General features: G+C 37.0%; 2 protein-coding genes and 1 pseudogene across 4 annotated transcripts in view; 2 read left to right on the plus strand and 1 right to left on the minus strand.

Moving 5' to 3' along the window:
- LOC140962052 (putative transcription factor bHLH041) overlaps positions 1-2,847 on the minus strand; it is a 3,429-nt gene extending 582 nt beyond the window's left edge. Inside the window, exons 1-7 of one of the 2 annotated variants that reach the window (XM_073420901.1) lie at positions 2,537-2,847; positions 2,332-2,457; positions 2,103-2,220; positions 1,926-1,988; positions 1,350-1,834; positions 1,118-1,271; positions 617-1,018 (exon numbers count right to left, since the gene is read on the minus strand). In XM_073420901.1, the coding sequence (XP_073277002.1) occupies positions 617-1,018; positions 1,118-1,271; positions 1,350-1,834; positions 1,926-1,988; positions 2,103-2,220; positions 2,332-2,457; positions 2,537-2,655 (1,467 nt within the window). In that variant the 5' untranslated portion in view covers positions 2,656-2,847. Of the gene's footprint in view, positions 1-616; positions 1,019-1,117; positions 1,835-1,925; positions 1,989-2,102; positions 2,221-2,331; positions 2,458-2,536 lie in introns of both variants that reach the window. The other variant, XM_073420900.1, reaches the window with a different exon arrangement.
- A 6,767-nt stretch (positions 2,848-9,614) lies between these two features.
- Positions 9,615-14,410, plus strand: LOC140960833 (probable pre-mRNA-splicing factor ATP-dependent RNA helicase DEAH5). 2 transcript variants are annotated; one of them, XM_073419131.1, is made up of 3 exons: positions 9,615-12,917; positions 13,366-13,781; positions 14,182-14,410. In XM_073419131.1, exons 1-2 carry the CDS (start codon positions 9,775-9,777, stop codon positions 13,757-13,759), a joined length of 3,537 nt encoding a protein of 1,178 aa, XP_073275232.1. In that variant the 5' UTR covers positions 9,615-9,774; the 3' UTR covers positions 13,760-13,781; positions 14,182-14,410. The 2 variants fall into 2 exon arrangements, with proteins under 2 accessions (XP_073275232.1, XP_073275231.1); XM_073419130.1 differs by lacking the exon at positions 14,182-14,410 and having other exon boundaries at positions 13,366-14,080.
- A 593-nt stretch (positions 14,411-15,003) lies between these two features.
- On the plus strand, positions 15,004-22,173 carry LOC140960753 (transmembrane 9 superfamily member 7-like; annotated as a pseudogene).
- The last annotated feature ends 346 nt before the right edge of the window (positions 22,174-22,519 follow it).

The following is a 22,519-nucleotide window of genomic DNA, read 5'->3' on the forward strand; positions in this document are numbered from 1 at the left end:
TATATATGCAACATTCTCTGCATTCGATGAAACATAAATTATATTAATATTTTTAATATTGATCATGTCTATGAGTATAATTGAACTTAATGGAACCTAATGTAAAGAAAATTTTACGGCTCGAATCAGATATATTTGAAGCTTGAGTTTGATTCGAAGATACACAATTTTAAATTTTTTTTGCTCTGATTCGAGTTTGGCTCAAAATATTTGAACATCGGAATTAGCTACTCGAAAATAAATACATGAAATATCTTTATTTAATAAATTTATGTTAGGCAAAAACTCAGTGGTTCACCTAGATCAGTGTTACACTATGAATTATTTCGGGAAACTACATGCATGCCACCTAAATTAGCTATATTTATCGAACTAATTTAATGTATTAATTATTTTAAAAGTTTTATATACTAAAAATAGTGAATTATTAAATGATAAGTAATTTAGAATTATACAAATATAAAATAATAAATCAACTTAATTTTTCAAAATCATGTCATACAAATATATGCATGTATTTTATGTGTATTTACTAAAACAAATTAATCATGACTAAAAGGCTACTCATGAATGCATCATGCGATAAGCCACAGAGTTCACAAATTCATAGACATACCTCAATTCTCAGTCTCAATACCAAGACATGCACTGAATCTGATTCCGCCATTCTTGCCTTTGAGTCAATAGACAACAATCTAATTAGATTCTTTTGCTGTTTCAGAAACTCCAGAATCCCAGTAACGAAATCCAACATTCTGCATTCTCCTCGTACTGTAACCCTCAACTCCAAGATTCTTGCTTCTGATGTCGATTCTGGAGCACGATGCATTTCAACATTTACCCTTTCTTGAACTGAAGAAGAAGATGAAGGCCCCTCCGCAGATTCTTGAATTATAGGTTCTTTTCGATTCAAAAACTGCCCCTCCAATGTCTGGTTTCTTTTGCTGAGTTCTTCCACTTTAGATTTCAATGAAATTAGATACTCCGTAGTGCTGCTAAGGACAGAAGCTTTATCCTTCTGAAGAGAGGAAATATCCCTTTAGTTCATATATGTTTGGGGAAGTAATCTGAATTTCGATTGGGACTTGGGGGACAACAGACGTGATAATATACGTACCTTTGATCCTACAGGGAGTAATGATCTTAGAAGTTGAAAGCTTTCGTTAAACTTTTCACGACGTTTCCTTTCGTTTATCATGTGGTGCAACTGAGCAGGGGTAGGCCGATTTTCTTGAATCGCCAACTCCTGCCTTCTTCTCAAATGCAAGTTTCTGTAGAAAACAACAGCTCTTCTAAACATGTTACTCTTAGGTTTACGAGCTGCAACGGGGGCTATTGCCTTTTGATACCTTTGAAATGGAGTAGCATTCTGTCTTACGGGGCTGGTTTTCAAATTTGGTGCAATATTCTGAGTAGGCGAAGAAGTTGAAGAGGAAGACAAAACAGCAAGAATGGCTTCTGTCATGGCGGCATATGCACTCTCTATCGTAATTGGAAAATTTTGAATTTGGCTTGCATCTTCCATGGCTTGCTGATGAGACGATGAAAATGGCATGCTTGTTGCCGAAAATGGAACTGATTTTAGCTCATTTTCAATGTGGAATTCTTGAATAATTGCTTCTCTTTGTGGTTCTTTAACTAAAGAATTGGTGGAAATATTGAACATTAGAGGTGAATATTGATCCGGGCTATCAAATGATAGTGACAGTAAGGAGGAGGATGACGATGAGGGCCGGTTTTGATCCACAGCTGGTTGAGGGCCTAGTGTTGATGCTTCTTGTTGCGAGAAATCGATGGCCGCAAATAGACTATTCATTTCCATTTCTAGTCCAAGCTGATAAGAAAAAACACTGTTTTTAATGAATTTCATCCTCAAAATTTGTTGATAGACTCACCAATTAGAATTTTTACTTTTTTTTTCTTACCGGAGGTTCGTTGCGCAATCCTAGTTCAATCTCTCCCCGAGGACAACTCATGAATACTACAGTCTATACACACAAAAGATTAATCAGAACCTGAAAATCATGCAGTATATGTATGGAAAATCTTTTTCAACACAAAAAATTTATGCTTTTAATCGGCGAACGAATGGATATACAAACCTTAATTCCAGCTTCTCGATAGAAATCGAGCTGCACTTTACTTGATGCCATTCTTTGAAAATCATGCTCCTTTAACTCCATGTAAGGAACATTGTTCATAAAAGCAAACCCTGGAATTCTTCGGAAGAAACGATAGTTAACTAAAACCGATAACAAGGAGACCAACAAATCAAAGTAAAGTGTGCACGCCTTTAATTAATTTCACCATATATAATCTAATGTGTCATACCGGGTAGCCATATAGTTCTCTGATTGAGAATATGCATTGAAAAGCCTCCGGGCCAGGCTTCCAGACGACGAGGTCGGATGTTGGCTGCTTATTTCGTGATATATCCCATCCAGGAACGACAAGAAACTGTAAGAAAAACGATGCCTCATTAGAAAAATCTTGTAATCAAACAATTTGATCATCAATATTATATGATCCTTCTTACTTGTATGGCTGGGGTGAATATAACGACCACAAGCAGATGTAAGAACTGCCCACAGATTGAATCATTCGTCGAAGGAAAGCGGACCTGTCTCCCTCGTCGAGCAGAAAGATGGAGTCCATTAAAATCAGGACTTAGGGTTTCAGGTTGTCTTTTCATACATTTGATCCCATGAACTCCACTTCTTGCCTTATATACATACTCATCATGTATATGCACTTCAATTCCATAGTTTTAGTATATAAAACACATTGGAAATGCATTTTTTAGAGATAATTATATTTAACAGATAATGGGCCAGAGGTGTGCGAAGATGAGAATTGAAAAGTACTGATGAAAAAGGAGAAGAGATTACCAATATTATTAAGAAAAACAAAATTAGCTGGGACATGAAAAGTATGCGAGTGAAAGAGAAGTGGTGGGCCGGGGTGCGTGGAAAAGTATAAGCCAGGTCAAAGTCATTAATTGTCTTGAGTCAAAGTGGGGTGGCAATTCTCTTGTCATTTCATTAATCTATATATTATGGGAATTTGGAAATTAGAAAGTGTTTGGACTATTTGCATTTCTCCCCCTGGATTTTGGTTGAAATGCAAAAGAGCCTCTCAACTCTGTGATTTATGTTTGCCTTAACTTTTTTTTTTTTTAATAATGAAAATGACATTCATTAATAAGGTAAAAAATAATTATACAAATATACTGGACATCATCAGCAGATAGAACAACTCAAATATCAAACAACAAAGTAATTAACTAAACCGAAATTATAGATACACCCATTGAACTAGGAAAGCAACGTAGAATGAATATCTTAATCTTCTTAATTGTTGCTTAGATATCTGGCTTCTCATTTTCGAACATGACTTTATTTCTTATGTTCCACACCTAATAAACCGTAGCTGCAAAGGCTGAGTAGCGCATCTTAGCTAGCGTGGAATTCTCCCGATACACTCCTCTAAATACCCGTAGAATCGTGGCTTTAGAGCCAATTAGTTTCTTCATGCCAAGCCCATGTCTAATTCTCACCAAACCATTCCTGTAATCGGACACAAGAAGAATAGGTGTGTCAAATTTTCGTTTGCACCATTACATAGAACACATGTTTTGTCCTCTACAAATTCAAGCCTATCGCGGGTGGGGAGTTTACCATGAGCGTACATCCATAATGCAAAGCGATGTTTCGGTAGGATGTAAGCTTTCCGGACTGGAGGTTTCCATGGCCAAATCCCTACACTCCAAGCAAAGAAATTATAAGCAAAAGACATACCTCCATGACCATTGAACTAGCTGTTCAACATATTACTTGCCCCGTTCACCGAACACTGTCTTTGAACTATCTCATCACAGATTTGAATCAGCTGCTTGATAAGTGGAGATACATTTCTATGCCAATCTCAATACCAAATACTGTGACAGTTACGATATATATGATTTACCCAGGCAATCCACAAGCCATCTTTTTTAGAGTGTATTTTCTAAAGTGCTTTTGTGAGTAGCGCTTTGTTCCATGCCTCCAAGTTTTCAAGCCCAAACCCCATCTTCAATTGGCTTACATACCATTTTCCAAGCAATCGGCATGTTTTTTGTTGGCCAAACTAACTTCTTGCACATGGCATAAATAGCTCGAATGATTGTAGCCAGTAATGGAAGGATTGAAATTAAGCCAGAAACAGTCCATTCTCTGTACCACCGATCTGATCAATTCTACTTTCCCAGAATACGATCATGAGTGTTGTGGCAAAAAATTTATCTTTAAGTTGATCAAATCAACCAGGATACTATAATATGATGTTTTCAAATACGTAGATGCCAAGATATCGAAAAAGAAGCACTCCATGACAAAATCCAGTGACTTGAAGAATCTTCTGTCTGACATGCTAGTCTATACTAGCCATATAAGATGTTTGACTTCATCTGATTCACTCTCAACCCAGCCATATCCCCAAATTCATTCAGGCACTTCATAATCAAAGAAACACTAGCCACATCTCCACGAGACAATAACAATAAATCATCCATATATGCAAGGTGAGAAATATGCAAAAAATGACATTTAGGATGAAACCCAAAATACGGTGCTCTTTACACACGACTCAGAGAACGAGACATCACTTCAAGACAGAGAGTAAATAAGAAAGGAGACAGAGGGTTACTTTGTCGAAGGCCATGCTTTCCATGAAAAAGCAAATGATACTGACCATTGAGGATAATAGAGTATGATGTAGTGGAGACACATTCCATTATCCAACTAAAAAATCTGCAAGCAAAATTAAAAAACGTTAGAACTTCTCGCAAAAAGTTCCAGTCAACCGTGTCATAACCTTGCTTGGAATGAAGGTGTATATATCCGGATATTATTATTTTCGGCCCAATTATATATTTAACATTATTTTCTCACACAAATTAAAAATAATTGAGAAAACAAATTATACACGCAAATTTCATAATACATCTTTATTTAATGATATTAGGAAAACAAATTGAATATAGTTTTATTATACATATTAAATATGGGTATATTAGTATAATTAAATATGGAAAGTAGATTATATATTTGAGACGAATAAAAAAAAATTGATTATATAATAGAGACAGAGAGAATAATTATTCATTAATTAATAGTGCTCGTTGTTCTATGGGTTGGGAAACTAAGTGGAGAGTATCTCGTGGAATGGGACCTGGCCTTATATACAATGAAGCACGTGTTGACACACCACAAAGTTTCGAATTTCGAGAAATGTAATGTTGGTGAGAAATCTCGAAGATGGAAGATAGCAGTAGTAAAAGTTGATGTTGGTGTTGAACACTTTGTCTTTAAGAAGAATTTGTCTCACTATGATGCTTTGGTGGTTGACAATCTTCTCTCAAGATACAATAATTTTCCTTGTAATAATAACACAGTAAACTACAAGTACAATAACCAGAAAAATATATATTCTCTTTGTTTATGAAGGAATAATATGCAGACACAAGATGAATGCAAAAATATATTCAAAAATATGATAAAAAAAATAATTCAAATGATATATGATCCTCTATTTAAAGTTATCAATATACGTGGAGGTGGTTGTTTAATCATTTGGGCGTCTCTTGGTACAAAATTCTCATGAATAACATCAAGAGAAACCATTTGAAATGCATTGATCCACGAAAACTAGCATCAGTTTCTGAACAACACTTCATGCTCTTAGGCACTAATTTTCGAGCGCATGGGCACCTATATTTCTCTTGGGAAAATGCTCAGGCCTAAAATGGGCATCTTTCCTTGCCTAAAATGGGCGTCTCACACAATGCCTCAGCGCTCAAAATATGAAATCATGTTTATCATTCTTCTTATCTTTTAAGTCAGCGATACACTTGGACAATTTTTCTTTTAATGACCATTAATCTCATGGTGGAAACATTTTCCTTTGGCATTGCAGTGTAACCTTTTTTTTTGCTATTGGAACCCTTCATTTCTTTTGCTTTTTCATAGCTCTCTTTCTTTTCCTCTTAGTCTTCTTTTTCAAACTAGCTTTGTAGAAAGATTTCTTATACTCGACAACATTTGCCACTCATTCTTGGACCATTCCAATGAAAATGACCTCAAAAGCTTGCGTCTCATTGAGCAGTTGTGTCATGTTACAATCAAGTTTTTTCATGACATAGTTGCTCTTGAATTGCAAGAAATTCGGAGGAACTATCTGACAAAGAAAGAGAGTAAACCAGAAGCGAAACCAATCCGATTATGTCTGTTGTTCTCCATATTAGCATTAATGGCATTCTTAATGGATTCATGCTTAAAAAATGACTAGACCACTGACCGGACATAGCTTGCAGTAAATCCATTATCTAATATGCATTATCCACATGCTCGTGCTTCAGCCTAAGCACATCGTTCATCCCGGCTAACATGTAGCTCTTAGCTTTCTTGTTTGTCGTGATCCATCGATAATATATTTCTTGTACACTACGAGAAGCATTCAAAGATGGCTCAAGAGAACAATCTTATGTCAATACAAACTTGAGGTTCTCACATAAGAGGGCAATATTAATATTATTATCTCATTTTAAAAAGATTTCAAAACAAGAACATGATCATAAGACATGATTGCTAAAATTAATGTATAAAACTACATATTATAAATCAAACAAATGCCATAGATAACAAATAAATTAATTTAGGAATCATAAACATGATGAGTGATACATTTTATTTATTACCAATTCCAATAAAATTTAATCTCACATTTAATAAGACGTTTTATGGTGGAATGAATTTAATGATGATTGAATTGAGACTATCTCTAATTATGAGTGTGACCACCATTTAGGATTTTAAAACTCATTCCATTTTTACCGCCTTAGGGTAGTTGCTTTGATTTGGTTAATAGTGGAGGTAGTAGACCCTTCTCCAACTAACCATTTTATAATAATAATTAAATTTTCATAAAAATTTAATTATTTGAATAAACATCGAAACAATTAAATCTAATCTAATCTAAAACATGATGCATGGTATATACAAAAAAACATAAAAGAGATACCATTGAAAGAGAAAATCATGTCCTTTTGATCACAATTTAATTGAAAAATAAAATTAAAAAAAATAAATAAAATAATTTTATTAAATTTCAAATTAATTTTATAAATCAATTAATTGTAAAATCAATATTTTCAACTTAATTTTATTAAAAATCCTAATTTTAATATAGATGTCTTCACATCGACAGTCCGGATAGCATGGTCATATTTATAATGTTCGTGGACCGCATTAGTGATATTTTAATTAAAGATCTCATATTTTAATTAATTTTATCACATACTAGATTTAATTTTGTTATCCATAACTTTGTTTCTCCTGTATATATAACTTATATATATACTAAAATTATGGTTACATCCAATAAATTTAGGATTTTGCTATGATATTTAAGACAATAAATTTTATGCAAACATGTTAAAAAATAAATGTCGCTTTTATTAATAAAAATATTGTATAATTACAATATTTAAGGACATCATCCCCAACATGTAAGACTCGGTGCTAAGTTTCAGCAGATTCAGGTTCTCTCACGTGATTTAATTTTTTGGAAAAACAAGTAATATATTTGGAGTCACATCGTCTTATCAAACTTTTAATCCACCGGCTTAGAAATTCAGGGAATAGTCATAAGAGAAATTAGTTTGTTGTAATAACTTATTTAATTTGGATATTGATCCATTGAATTTTCAAATTTTGATTTTGATATACTAACTTTTAGTTTTCAGTGATTTCGATCTAATTGCTCACGTGTCATCGAAAAATATTGACAAAACATCGAAAAATACTAACACGCAATGGAAAATTGTTCACTTTTCAAATGTCAACAACAATACCAAAATTTGAAAAAAGTTAGTGTGCCAAAACAAATTTTGAAAGCTTAATAAATCAAAACCAAAATTGGGTTAACTGAAAAATAATATATTTCCCTATTCAAAATCGAGTATCGATAAATTTTGAGTACTGATAAATTTTATTATAAACACGACCTTCACGGTTTGTGTCGTGTGCGACTCGTTTGGTGTGCACCGACACAATGACATTACATGAAACACGACTGAAATTTCATCTATTTGACATCAAATCCTTTCTCCTGAATCATATATATATAGTTGTTTTGGTGGACTTTGGTATTGGAGATGGCACAAAGATGAGTCTCCATTAATTAAACAAATCCTACAGATTCGTTATGAGATTGTTCAAAGATTGGGCTCGGTGGAGAATGTCATAAGCTGCTTGGATAGTTGGTGTAGTGAGCATCACGACTTATCTCGTGCTTATTAGTTTTTTAATCAAAGTAGATCATTATGGCTGTGGAAACCACTGCTATTTGTTGTATGTCACTCTTATTTTCGTGTACGATTCATTGTTATATCTCTTGGGATGTCCAGTGTATGTGTACTATAAACTTTTTACATCTTCTTAATGAAAGCATTTTCATTAAAAAAAAAAAAAAGAAAGATAAATGAGGGACTTGTTTGCAATATCTGAAGAAATAAGACCCCAACGTGAAAAGAAGTAAGAATGAATGGTTTATAGCATATAAGGATCCGATTTTTTTAATTTTATTTTAAAATTTTGAACCTTATATAATCAATCAAATGTATTTTTTCTAGTAATTTTCATTAGTTTAGTAGCTTATCCTATATTGTATTGGTTTATAGTGAGTTTGATCTAAAAAATTAAATTAAGAAATCATTTAATAAGTTCAACATATTTTTATTAAAAAATTCACGTATGGATTAAAGATTAAAGAATTTAATCAACGTTAATATAATTTTTTTAAAAATATTAACCACAAAATTAGTAATCAATAATGAATCCAAACTTTACCCAAAAAAGAAAGAAAACCCACAAAATCATCAATTACTATGATAAACATTTATCACCAAAGCTATAATTAATAAAAAAAAAAACATGTATAACAATGTAAATTCACAACGAGTATAATGAGATGTTAGTATTTTATGAAGGATTGATAATATTTTGTGTTGTGAGACTCCTTGCCATTGATTACATGTTTGGAACGATTCATTCGACTCTACGGTTGGGTACCACCTCACCGTCTTAGAACGACTAACATTTGACCAATTTCACATGAGACCCATGTTAATGTAAGCTTCACATGAAAAATCAAACATTGGCAAAATATCGGTCATTGATCCTAAGAATGGGTATCGGATCGAATTTCTCGTTTGGAACCTTGTGTCTATTAATTATGTGTTTGGGTTTATTGGTTTTTGATCAAGAACTCGTTTACTTTTATCATAATTCGAATTAATCTAATAATTGACAATCCAATAGAAAATATATTTTCAAAAAATTTACTATAAAAATTTGTGATTGTTTATGAATTATGATGGACATATGATTCCAACTTATTTTAAAATCTGAGATTGAGATATGAAAAATATTGGACGTGGAAAAAAATAAAACTAATTTTGTATTTTTTGGCATTGGAATATCATCAAGCCCATAAAACAAAGCCCAAGGCTGAAAAATAAATCAAAAACCCATAAGCTTTTATATGTGTTATTTTTTAAAATCATGCACATATCTCGTTTCCGGACTCTGGAGATTCCATAAATCTGATTATCTGATCCTACGCGTAGGCAAAACCCTAATTTTATCTCTTGACGACACAGGTATCGTTTGTTTTAAGATTTTTTGTTTGTGAACCCACGCCACCGCCCGATTTTACGTATTCTACATCTGAAAGAAGATGGGAGCAGAAAGGAAAGACGATGGATTGAAGAAATTGGAGTATTTATCACTGGTTTCAAAAGTGTGTAGCGAGTTAGAAACGCATTTAGGGTTTGGGGATAAGGTGTTAGCCGAGTTCATCACGGAGATGGGCCGGAACTGCGAGACAGAGGATGAATTTGATGGGAAACTGAAAGAGAATGGCGCGGAAATGCCTGATTACTTTGTGAAGACACTGCTTACTATCATTCACGCAATTTTACCGCCGAAGCCGAGGTCGAAATCAGAGAAAGGATCTAAGGAGGGAGATAAATCTGCATTCTCGGCTTTGAAAATTAAGGATGGTAGGGAGAGAGTGAGAGAATTGGAGAAAGAGATAGAAGAAGAGACCAGAGGGCGGAGGAGAAAGGAAGAAGATGAGGAGGATAATAAGCACATGGAGAGGGATAGAGACAAAAGAGAGAGGCGGAAGGATAGAGACAGAGACAGAGACAGAGATTGTGATAGGGGCATGGATAGAGATGGCTACCATGATGACAGAGGTAGGGGAAGATATAGGGACAAGGTTTGGGATGGGGACAGGGACTGGAGTAGAAGTGAAACGAATAGGAGGGATGAGTACGGTGAAGATAGAGAAAGGGAGAGGAAGGGATCGAGGGAGGAGAGGAGGAGCGGAGAGCTGGAGTTATACAAAGTTTATAAGGGGAGGGTGTCAAGGGTGATGGATACTGGCTGTTTTGTCCAGCTCGAGGGATTTAGGGGAAAAGAGGGTCTGGTACATGTTTCCCAGATGGCAACCAGGAGGATTGCTAATGCTAAGGATGTTGTGAAGCGGGATCAGGAGGTATATGTCAAAGTTATATCTGTTAGTGGGAATAAGTTGAGTTTGTCAATGAGGGATGTGGATCAGAATAGCGGAAAGGATTTGCTTCCCTTGAAAAGGAGTGAGGAGGAGGATGTTTCGAGAATAAATCCTTCAAGTTTAAATGATGGTGGAGCTATGAGGGGTAGGATTGGTCTCTCAGGGATCAAAATTACTGAGGAGGAGGTGGTTGTGCAGTCGCGAAGGCCACTCAAAAGGATGAGTTCACCAGAAATGTGGGAGGCTAAGCAACTTATAGCCTCAGGTGTTATGGGTGTAAAGGAGTATCCAATGTTCGATGAAGAGACTGATGGTTTGCTTTATCAGGAGGAAGGTGCGGAAGAGGAACTTGAGATTGAATTGAATGAGGATGAGCCTGTCTTTTTGCAGGGTCAGAGTCGATACTCTATTGACATGTCTCCTGTGAAGATATTCAAGAACCCTGAGGGGTCTTTAAGTCGTGCAGCAGCTCTTCAGTCTGCTCTTATAAAAGAGAGGAGAGAAGTCAGAGAACAGCAGCAAAGAACAATGTTGGATTCCATTCCAAAGGATCTGAATAGGCCATGGGAAGACCCGATGCCTGAAACAGGGGAGAGGCATCTTGCGCAGGAACTTAGGGGCGTTGGATTGTCTGCATATGATATGCCAGAGTGGAAGAAGGATGCGTACGGTAAAGCTCTGACTTTTGGGCAAAGATCTAAGCTTTCCCTTCAGGAACAGAGGCAAAGTTTGCCCATCTACAAGTTGAAGAATGAACTTGTTCAGGCTGTCCATGATAATCAGGTTTTAGTTGTTATAGGTGAGACAGGATCGGGAAAGACAACACAGATAACACAGTATCTGGCCGAGGCGGGATATACTACCAAGGGAAAAATAGGTTGTACCCAGCCTCGTAGAGTGGCTGCAATGTCTGTAGCCAAGAGAGTTGCTGAGGAGTTTGGTTGTCGTTTAGGGGAAGAAGTTGGATACGCAATTCGATTTGAAGATTGCACAGGTCCAGAGACTGTAATCAAGTATATGACTGATGGCATGCTTCTGAGGGAGATTCTGATTGATGAAGATTTATCTCAATACTCGGTAGTCATGCTTGATGAAGCTCATGAGAGGACGATTCACACAGATGTCCTTTTTGGATTATTAAAGCAACTTCTGAAACGGAGAACTGACCTTCGATTGATTGTCACATCTGCAACTTTGGATGCTGAGAAATTTTCGGGATATTTCTTCAATTGTAATATTTTCACAATTCCTGGAAGAACTTTCCCCGTGGAAATATTATACACCAAGCAACCAGAAAGTGACTACCTAGATGCTTCTTTGATTACTGTCTTACAGATTCACTTGACTGAACCCGAAGGCGATGTACTTCTGTTTTTGACTGGCCAAGAAGAGATTGATTATGCATGTCAGTGTCTATATGAGAGGATGAAGGGTTTAGGGAAAAATGTCCCTGAGCTGATCATTTTACCGGTATACAGTGCCCTACCCAGTGAAATGCAGTCCAGGATATTTGAACCTGCTCCTCCAGGAAAGAGAAAGGTTGTTGTTGCCACCAATATAGCCGAAGCATCTTTGACTATTGATGGTATATTTTATGTTATTGATCCGGGCTTTGCAAAGCAGAATGTGTACAATCCTAAACAGGGGCTTGATTCACTGGTGATAACTCCAATATCACAAGCATCTGCAAAGCAAAGAGCAGGAAGGGCAGGACGAACAGGACCGGGTAAGTGCTATCGTCTCTACACAGAGAGTGCGTTCCACAACGAGATGGCTCCCACGTCAATTCCAGAGATCCAGAGGATCAATCTAGGGATGACTACTCTTACAATGAAAGCTATGGGTATTAACGATCTTCTATCCTTTGACTTTATGGACCCCCCTTCACCTCAGGCCCTCATTTCTGCCATGGAACAGCTGTATACTTTGGGGGCTCTCGACGAAGAGGGGCTGCTTACAAAGTTGGGAAGGAAAATGGCCGAGTTTCCTTTGGAACCCCCTCTTTCCAAAACGCTTCTTGCCAGTGTTGATCTTGGTTGTAGTGATGAGATTTTGACAATCATTGCAATGATTCAGACTGGGAACATCTTCTACAGACCTAGAGAAAAACAAGCTCAAGCAGACCAGAAAAGGGCGAAGTTTTTCCAGCCTGAAGGAGACCATCTGACATTACTCGCGGTCTATGAAGCCTGGAAAGCAAAGAATTTTTCTGGTCCGTGGTGCTTTGAGAATTTTGTCCAGTCTCGATCATTGAGGAGAGCACAGGATGTGAGAAAACAGCTTCTATCCATCATGGATAAGTATGCCAATCATTTTTTTATTACTTGTCTTTACTTCAGTTTAGCTTGCTGTTCATTGATTGACTATGAACCTTGGTGGTTGCTTGAATCTTGCTTCTGAGTTTTATTTCGTATTGTATGGATGAGGTAGCTAACTATTAAATATACCCTTTTTAGTTGTTTCTGATGTACTGTGTCTTTTGCTATTTGTTTTTTGCCTTTTTGATTTGCCAAGTGACCATAACATTGTTCTTCAAGGGTTTTGGTTATTTCAACATGAAGGTTATTTGTTTTCTCTTTCTTGTTTGATGCTTTTGTTCAAATTATTCTGTTCTCATCTACTCATAGTAGTTCACATCTTAATGATCCTACTTCACAGCACTGTAGTTGAATGGTCTTATTAATTTTCTTTGTTTTTTTTTTCTCGTTTTAAGATATAAAATATCTGAAACCTGTTCTATGCTAACAGGTACAAATTGGATGTTGTTACTGCTGGAAAGAATTTCACAAAGATCCGGAAGGCCATAGCTGCGGGTTTCTTTTTCCATGCTGCTCGGAAAGATCCACAAGAAGGGTACAGGACGCTAGTTGAGAATCAACCAGTTTACATTCATCCGAGCAGTGCTCTTTTCCAAAGACAGCCTGACTGGGTTATCTACCATGAGCTGGTGATGACTACGAAAGAGTATATGCGTGAAGTTACTGTCATAGATCCGAAGTGGCTTGTTGAACTTGCACCAAGATTTTTCAAGGTGTCAGATCCTACAAAAATGAGCAAACGTAAAAGACAAGAGCGGATTGAACCCCTCTACGACAGATACCACGAACCTAATTCTTGGCGTTTAAGCAAAAGACGTGCTTAAGGTTGCTCACTCGCTGTTGCTGGTCGGTTCGCTGCTCCGTTTATTTTGTTGCTGATGGAATATTCTCTACCTAGTCATTGAAGGATTGTTTGTTCTCTGTAGAAAACTAGGTAATTATATTTTACTAGGTTCTGCTCGCTGTCAATTTTCTAGTTTTTGGGTTGGGATTATGTTCCCTTGTTTTGTCTCTTTTAATAAATACGATCATTCATTTAGAAGAAGTGGAGGTGAGTTTACCCACCGAATGACCAATAGATAGATATTCATAGAAACCACGTTGAGTATGTTATGAAGAAATTTGTTGTCAAGAAACCCGAGTTATATTGCCTGTATGTTTTATAGTTTTTGTTAAATTTTGGCAATTCAGTAAGTACTTAATAGTCAGTGCTAAAAAAGTACTTAATTTCGTTCCTTGTACAAAGGTGAAACTTTTGATGAATGAAGTTCAATTCGAGAAGAAGATATAAAGGAAGAGGAGATGGAATTTTGAAAGAGAAAGGGAGTAATTTGGACAAGCTATAAAACTTTCTTCAAAGAGATAATATTGTCCTGTTTCATAAATAATAATAGGGTGCTACACATTACACGAGGACTTGTAGTTAATTATTATGTTCGACAAGGTTCGGTCAAATATTATTTGAAATCACAGAAGATAATACTTTAGTTATTTAATAAATTAGTAACATATAACAAAGCTTTTATCCCATTAAATGAATCGGCTGATAAATTAGTGAAGTGTTCGATATCAAAATTTGGGGGAAAAATGATGGTTATTAGTGATGACTTCTTTAAACTAATTCGATGTTAGAATTGATAAATTAACCAAGTAATTTAAAATGAAATCAAGATCCAAATTCGATCACAAAACTAAAATGATCGGTTATTTGAGTTAAATCGAGATTTTTTTCACCTTTGTATGATTGATATTTCATATATAAATATGATATTAATCAAATTATTTTATATATGCAAAATGATTTTTTTATTAATTTTAAGAAATAATGATTCTGTTTTGTTTTCAAGTTATATTTATTAAATGAGCTGTTTTTTATTATATAGTTCAAATATATGAATGACGAAAATCCAAAACTTTGTGTACCATTTATATTTGTGAGAGACGAAACAAAACTCCGTGACAAACACGCTTCATTTTAATTGTAATAATTAATTAAAAGCGCTAATTTCCACATTCCTATAGTTAATAACTGCTGTTAGCTGTAAGAAGTCAACTCTGTTCCAGAAAGTTGACTTCGTGAGTTAGACGATGTCGTAAACCAAGCCATTCAATGCATTTAAAACTGGCTCCATCACTTCCAAATATGAACGTTTTGCTTCGTAAAAGACTTCTGAACGAATGGGCAAAATGACAGTGATAATGCTACCGTTTCTGCTGATCATAGCGTCACCGGCAAATGGGTTTTATCTTCCCGGGGTTGCTCCACGTGATTTTCATCTGGTAAAAAATTATCTGTTTCTGTACGCCATCGACACGCATTGTATGTGTTCTCGAGTTGAAAGATTGGATTTTTTCTTGATATATTACCGATGCCTAGTTTTCACACGTAACTTGAAGAGTTGATACTGTATTTGATCATGTGTTTCAGTTAGTTTTCACTATGATACCGAAACAGATAGTCTTGCTTTTGAAATCATGGTGTTGGATTTTAGTTGAAAGTGAAACCAAAAACAAATAGCTTAAGAACAGTATACGGTCTCCGCATGGTCCCGTTTTTGATGATTTTTTTTTTTTTAATTTCTAGGAGGTGGGCTTAACCTTAAGGCCTTGGTTCCTATTTCATTTTGGAATCAAAACCGAGACTTGGTTTCAGTAGCAGTTTTTGGGGGATTCCAGTTCCATTTTTGGAACTGAAACCAGAACATGCTTTCATTTCTGGTTTCCGGGAGACAGACTCAGATTTCGGTTTACAGGTTGGATCTTATTAGGATGTAGCTTAGTTACCTTTAATATCAGTTAGAAACTTCAGTTAGCAGTTAGTTACAAGAAGTTAGAAACCAAAGTATATAACAAAGAAGGTGATTTGTAAACCAGAGATTCGATCCATTATTCTTCTGATATATGCAAGAACAACTTTCTTTCTTCTCGTTAAACTCTCCGTAATATGGTATCAGAGCAACACCGCTCTCCTCGCCGGAAATAACCAACTCAGGTCGATCAGAGTTGGCTCAATAATCAGTCGAACATTTTCTCTGATTTGTTTCATCTTCGTCTGTTTCCATTTGGATCAAGGGCTTAGGAATTCATGGCGAACACAGGCTCATCAACTTGGAATTTGCCGGGTCGATCTGTGGTTGACGATCCATCGAGTCCATATTTTCTCCATCATTCTGATAATCCAGGAGTCACGCTTGTCTCTCAACCACTCACAGGTGACAATTTTGCTTCATGGAGCCGAGCTATGAAGATTGCACTTTCAGTCAAGAACAAATTTGGGTTCATTGATGGATCCATTCCCAAGCCAGCTGAATCTGAATCAAATTTGCTGAACGCTTGGAGTCGTAACAACAACATAGTCATTTCATGGCTATTGAATTCTGTTTCTAGAGATATCTCAGCCAGTATTCTATTTGCGGAATCAGCTGCGGAAATTTGGAACGATCTTAAGGAAAGATTTCAACAAAGCAATGGCCCTAGAATTTTCCAACTCCGTCGAGAATTGCTCAACCTTCGGCAAGATCAAGATTCGGTTAGCGTCTATTTCACAAAACTTAAGGCCCTCTGGGAAGAGCTGAATCATTTTCGCCCCACATGTAATTGTGGGAAATGCATTTGTGGTGGAATAAAAAATGTTGAGACTTACGTTCAAATGGATTATACAATGACATTTCTCATGGGTCTCAATGAATCGTTCACTCACATCAGAAGTCAAGTTTTACTTCATGAACCTCTGCCATCAATCAGTCGAGTCTTTGCTCTAATTGTTCAAGAAGAGCGACAAAGAGAGATTGGAGGACATCAAAGCACCATCATGCCGACAAATCAAGGTATGGCATTTACACTCAAAACTGATCATTCTCAGGCACAACAGGGCAATCGAAAACCACCACAAAAATATCAGAAAGAAAGGCCATACTGCACAACATGTAATGTTCCAGGACACACAATTGATACGTGCTATAAGATACATGGTTACCCACCTGGATACAAAACTCGCTTCAAGATTGGCTCTCGAAACTCAGTTGCTCCTGTCAATCATGTGTCTGATCACACAAATGTCCCTGAAACCCAAGATGACACCAATATTTTCCAGAATATCAACAAAGGTCACATGGAGCAACTAATGACCATGTTTATCCAACAACTCTCTTCGGCAGAAAAGAAAATCAACTCACTGGAAAACTCCAGTTCTCCTCCCATCTCTCCTCCCATCACAGGTACTTGCCTCTCCATATCGATTCCAAATGCATTGAATATTCCTACATGTTGGATAGTGGACTCCGGTGCATCTAGACATATTTGTTCCGACAAAGATACTTTTATTTCACTTAAGGCAGTACACGATTCAAGAGTAACTCTGCCCAATAATGATCATGTGGAGGAGCACTTCTGTGGTGATGTTCGGTTGGGAACAAATTTGATTCTTTCAGATGTTCTCTATATTCCAGAATTCAAATTTAACCTACTGTCTGTCAGCTGTCTACTTGCCTGCACACAAACTATGATAAGTTTCTACCGCGATCTTTTTATGATCCAGGACACCCACACACAGAAGGTGATTGGCAAGGGTAAAAGACTAGCAGAGCTATATGTTCTGGACTCGGATGTAATGAGTTTCGATCATCACATAAATCTAGTTGGAAGTCAAACTTGGCACAAGCGACTTGGACACATATACATATCCTCTCAGCAACTATATCTCCTATGCGGCACTCTCCCAATCGTATCGTAATTTGGCACTCACCATATCATCTCAAGATGAACCTCAGTTCTACCATCAAGCTGTTAAGTATGATCATTGGAGAACAGCCATGGGGGAAGAACTTGCTGCCATGGATGCAAACAACACTTGGTCAGTAGTGTCACTCCCACCGGGCAAACACCCTATCGGTTGCCGTTGGGTATACAAAATAAAACATAACTCCGATGGCTCCATTGCTCGATACAAAGCTCGTTTACTGGCCAAGGGCTACACTCAACAAGAAGGTGTGGATTTTTTCGAGACCTTTTCTCCAGTCGCCAAGCTTGCCACAATCAAAGTCATTCTTGCCTTAGCGGCAAGCCAAAATTGGCATCTCGCTCAGTTAGACATCAACAATGCTTTCCTAAACGGTGATCTTTCCGAAGAGGTCTATATGGATCTTTCCCTGGGATATAAATCTCAATCTTCAGCTTGCACAGCAGGCCAAAAATTTGTTTGTCGTTTACACAAATCAATTTATGGACTCCATCAAGCATCAAGACAATGGTACATGAAATTTTCTACCGCATTGCTGGATTCAGGATTTGTGCAGTCCAAATCTAATAACACCTTGTTCACTAAAGGTTCAGGATGTAGCTTAGTCGCCTTACTGGTTTATGTCGATGACATAATCATCACAGGGCCTTCTGTTACCGCAATCCAGCAGCTTAAATCTGATCTCCAAGGTAAGTTCAAACTTAAAGATTTGGGTGATCTAAAATACTTTATTGGCCTTGAAATAGCTAGATCATCGAGTGGCATTTACCTCTCTCAACGCAATTACGCACTTCAATTACTCGAAGACACGGGTTTTCTAGCATGTAAACATGCCACTGTGCCAATGGAACCACGTTCTCACATTACCACCGCTGGTGGTGATCCCCTCGTTGACATCACTGCGTACCGCCGTCTGATTGGACGCCTTTTATATCTAACTTTAACGAGACCTGATATAACATTTGTGGTACATAAACTCAGTCAATACGTGGCCACACCACGTACCTCCCATTTGCATGCCATCCACCATGTCTTGAGATATGTAAAATCCAATCCCGGTCAAGGACTTCTCTTCTCAGCCTCTTCACCAATTCAGCTCCAGGCATTCTCCGATGCTGATTGGGCAGCATGTCATGACACCAGAAAATCAGTGACTGGGTTCTGTGTATTCCTTGGTGATGCTCTCATATCGTGGAAAACAAAGAAGCAGCTCACAGTCTCTAGATCCTCAACTGAAGAGGAATATAGAGCATTGGCCACCACAACCGCTGAGATATTATGGCTCATACAATTGCTCAAGGACTTACATTTCGACATTGTCACACCAGTTGTCATTTTTTGCGACAATCAGTCCGCCATTCATCTAGCCAACAATCCTATTTTCCACGAACGAACCGAACATATCGAGATCGACTGCCACTTCATTCGAGATAAGATCAAGGAAGGCTTCATCAAACTATTGCCAATCAATTCTCATTTACAACTTGCAGACATGTTTACTAAGCCTCTCCCATCATCCACTATCTCCTCCTTAATGTCCAAGATGTCTATAAAAAACATTTATAGTCCATCTTGAAGGGGGGCTATTAGGATGTAGCTTAGTTACCTTTAATATCAGTTAGCAGTTAGTTACAAGAAGTTAGAAACCAAAGTATATAACAAAGAAGGTGATTTGTAAACCAGAGATTCGATCCATTATTCTTCTGATATATGAAAGAACAACTTTCTTTCTTCTCGTTAAACTCTCCGTAATAGATCTAGCACTAGTGATGGGAAGTTTGTTTGAATCAGGCGATTCTCTATGTTAATATTTGCCATATATTGTGTGGATGTTTATTGTGTTTCTTGAGCATTCAATTCCATGGAGACTCTGTTGTTACAGCGTTGGATAAATAGTTGCTTATGGATCAATGATTTTATCATGTCTCGTTCCTGGTGATTAATCGAGTCTCTGTGTATCTTCATTCTTATCCTGCATTTCGAACCGCTTTTGAAATTCTATAATAATCTTCTCTGTTCTTCTTCAATTCGCTTGTTCCTTCTTCTGACTTTATTTCGACATAATACATAAAATTGTTCATTGGAATAACGTACCATCTAGCTCGTGAATAGGACGTAATCATTGTATGTAGCTGCTTAATCAATGATGCATGGCTTCAACTTATATCCAGGGTGAAACTCTTGAAGTAAAAGTTAACAAGCTTTCATCAACAAAGACACAGATTCCATATGACTATTACTTCTTGCGTTACTGCCAACCTCAAAATATTAGGAACGTAGCAGAAAATTTAGGAGAAGTTCTTCGAGGTGACATGATTGAAAATTCCGTGTACACTGTGAGTATATTCATCGTATTCAATTTCTCTGGAAAAGTAGTTATGATGATAAATTGTTTGACATTGTGGAATTTAAATCTGCTACAGTTCAATATGAAGGTGCCACTGTCTTGTAAAATAGCTTGTCGAGTAAATCTTGATGCTTCAGCGGCAAAGAACTTCAAGAAAAAGATCGACGGAGATTATCGAGTCAACATGTAACACTGTTCTTTATAAGTACATCCAAATACTTTTCTTTCGATTGTTTTGCTTTATTTTATTTTAGTTTTGTTGGTGCAGGATTCTGGACAATCTTCCAATCACAGTTGTTTGGCAAACGACGGATGCAAGTCAGCAGAACATTTATGAACTTGGGTTTCGAGTTGGATTCAAGACAACTTTTTCTGGAGTAAGATTCACTTCATAGAAACCAAATTATTCAAAAAGTATCTCATTTTCTGTTGAGTGATTGGGCATTGTATTCTTGATCAGAGCCAAGACCCGAAATATTTTATATTCAACCACCTCAGCTTCAAAGTGAAGTATCACCCAGATCCAGATGCTAACACTGCCCGTGTTGTCGGGTTTGAGGTCTTTCCTCAAAGGTCTGTCGTCATATATTTCTAACCATTTCCTTGACCAATCATATAAAGCTTATTATGCTGTTTTTAACTATCTATATTTGCAGCATCAATCATAAGTGCGAGAAATGGGAGGAAAATATCACCAAGTTAACAACATGCATGCCAAGCACCCAAACCAAACTAGGCATACATCCTCAAGAAATTGATGGAGATAAAGAGATAGTGTTCACCTACGATGTTTCGTTTGAGGTATAAATATATCGTTTTAAATTACAAATTTCAAGTCCCATTATCAATTTTCTCTTGTTCGAATAATATAATTGTAACATTCCTTTTTCAGTCAAGTGACATCAGATGGGCATCAAGATGGGATACTTATCTTCTTATGAAATATGATCAGATTCATTGTTTTCAATAATAAAATCATTGACGATAGTCCTTTTCTTATCTGGAATCCTAGCTTTGATCATGATGAGAACCCTTTACAAAGACATTGTGAAATATAACCAGTTGGATCAAGAAGAAGTGCTGGACGAAACTGGGTGGAAATCGGTGCATGCTGATGTCTTTAGACCACCTAACAATTACAGCTTATTGTGTGTATATGTTGGAACTGGAGTCCAGGTCCTCGGAATGACTTTCGTGATTATAATATTTGCAATGCTCGGTTTCCTCTCTCCTTCAAATCGAGGTGGGCTAATGACAATCATGGTTTTCTTGTGGGTCTTTATGGGTTTATTCGCTGGCTATTCCTCGAGTTATATGTACAAAATGTTTAAAGGCTCGGAATGGATGAAAATACCCCTTAAAACAGCCGTCATGTTCCCTTCTGTTCTTTTCACCATTTTTTTATTTCTGAATGGCCTAATATGGGGGGAGAAATCTTCAGGGGCCATACCCTTCGCAACTATGTTTATACTCGTGCTCTTGTGGTTTGGAATATCGGTGCCACTGGTCTTCTTAGGCAGTTTCTTGGGCCAAAAAACACCATCTTTTGATGAGCCTGTGAAAACGAGTAAAATTCCTAGGCCGATCCCTCCTCAGCCATGGTACACTCATCCTGTTTTTGCTATGCTTATTGGAGGAGGTCTTCCATACGGGGCAGTCTTTATCGAGCTTTTCTTCATATTAACATCTGTGTGGCTGAACCAATTTTACTACATTTTTGGGTTTCTCTTTTTGGCTTTCGTCATTCTTTTCGTAACGTGCGCTGAAATAACCATCGTGTTGTGCTACATTCAATTATGTTGTGAAGATTACCGGTGGTGGTGGCGGGCTTATTTGACTTCTGGTTCTTCTGCATTGTATCTTTTCTGTTATTCGATCTTATATTTCTGCACGAAGCTGGAGATCACGAAGTTGGTCTCGGGTATCTTGTACTTCGGTTATATGCTCCTCATTTCTTATGTGTTCTTCATTCTTACCGGAACAATAGGCTTCTGTTCATGCCTCTGGTTTGTACGGAAAATCTACTCCTCTGTCAAGATAGACTAGTTCGATGTGAGAAAAGAGTCGATATTGTAATAAAACACAGAAGTCTAGATTCTATGATGGAAGATGTCACCTTTGCAATAAAAGAAAATTCTCATCTTTTAACAAAATTACATTTTTCTGTAATGCTTGCACCAGTTCATCAGGATGTTTTTGTTTTGAGTTTGACTCGGACCAGGCACAGACCACCTGCAGGGTCATGGTTCTGGACTCCACGGTCCCGGATCACAGGCCTGGCGTTGGTGTTTTGGCCACTCAACCGTATTGTCATTTGTCAGTGAGAGAGCAGGCAGCAATATCGTTGGCACAAACTAGACGCAGGAAATTGGTGGAGGGGTCGAAATAAGTTGAATTAAAAAATATTTTTATCTGCTTGACTTCTCCAATCAAACGGACTCGGAAAGGCAACAAGGGCCAGAATCGACATTTTGACAGGATATGCAATGTATATGGCCC

Source organism: Primulina huaijiensis, chromosome 16, assembly GCF_012295235.1.
Source record: "Primulina huaijiensis isolate GDHJ02 chromosome 16, ASM1229523v2, whole genome shotgun sequence".
NCBI lineage: Eukaryota > Viridiplantae > Streptophyta > Magnoliopsida > Lamiales > Gesneriaceae > Primulina > Primulina huaijiensis.

Coding starts and splice junctions, on each gene's coding strand:
- LOC140960833 (XM_073419131.1), top strand. CDS start 9,775: ATGGGAGCAGAAAGGAAAGACGATGGATTGAAGAAATTGGAGTATTTA. Junction 12,918..13,365: donor CTTCTATCCATCATGGATAA/GTATGCCAATCA, acceptor CTATGCTAACAG/GTACAAATTGGATGTTGTTA.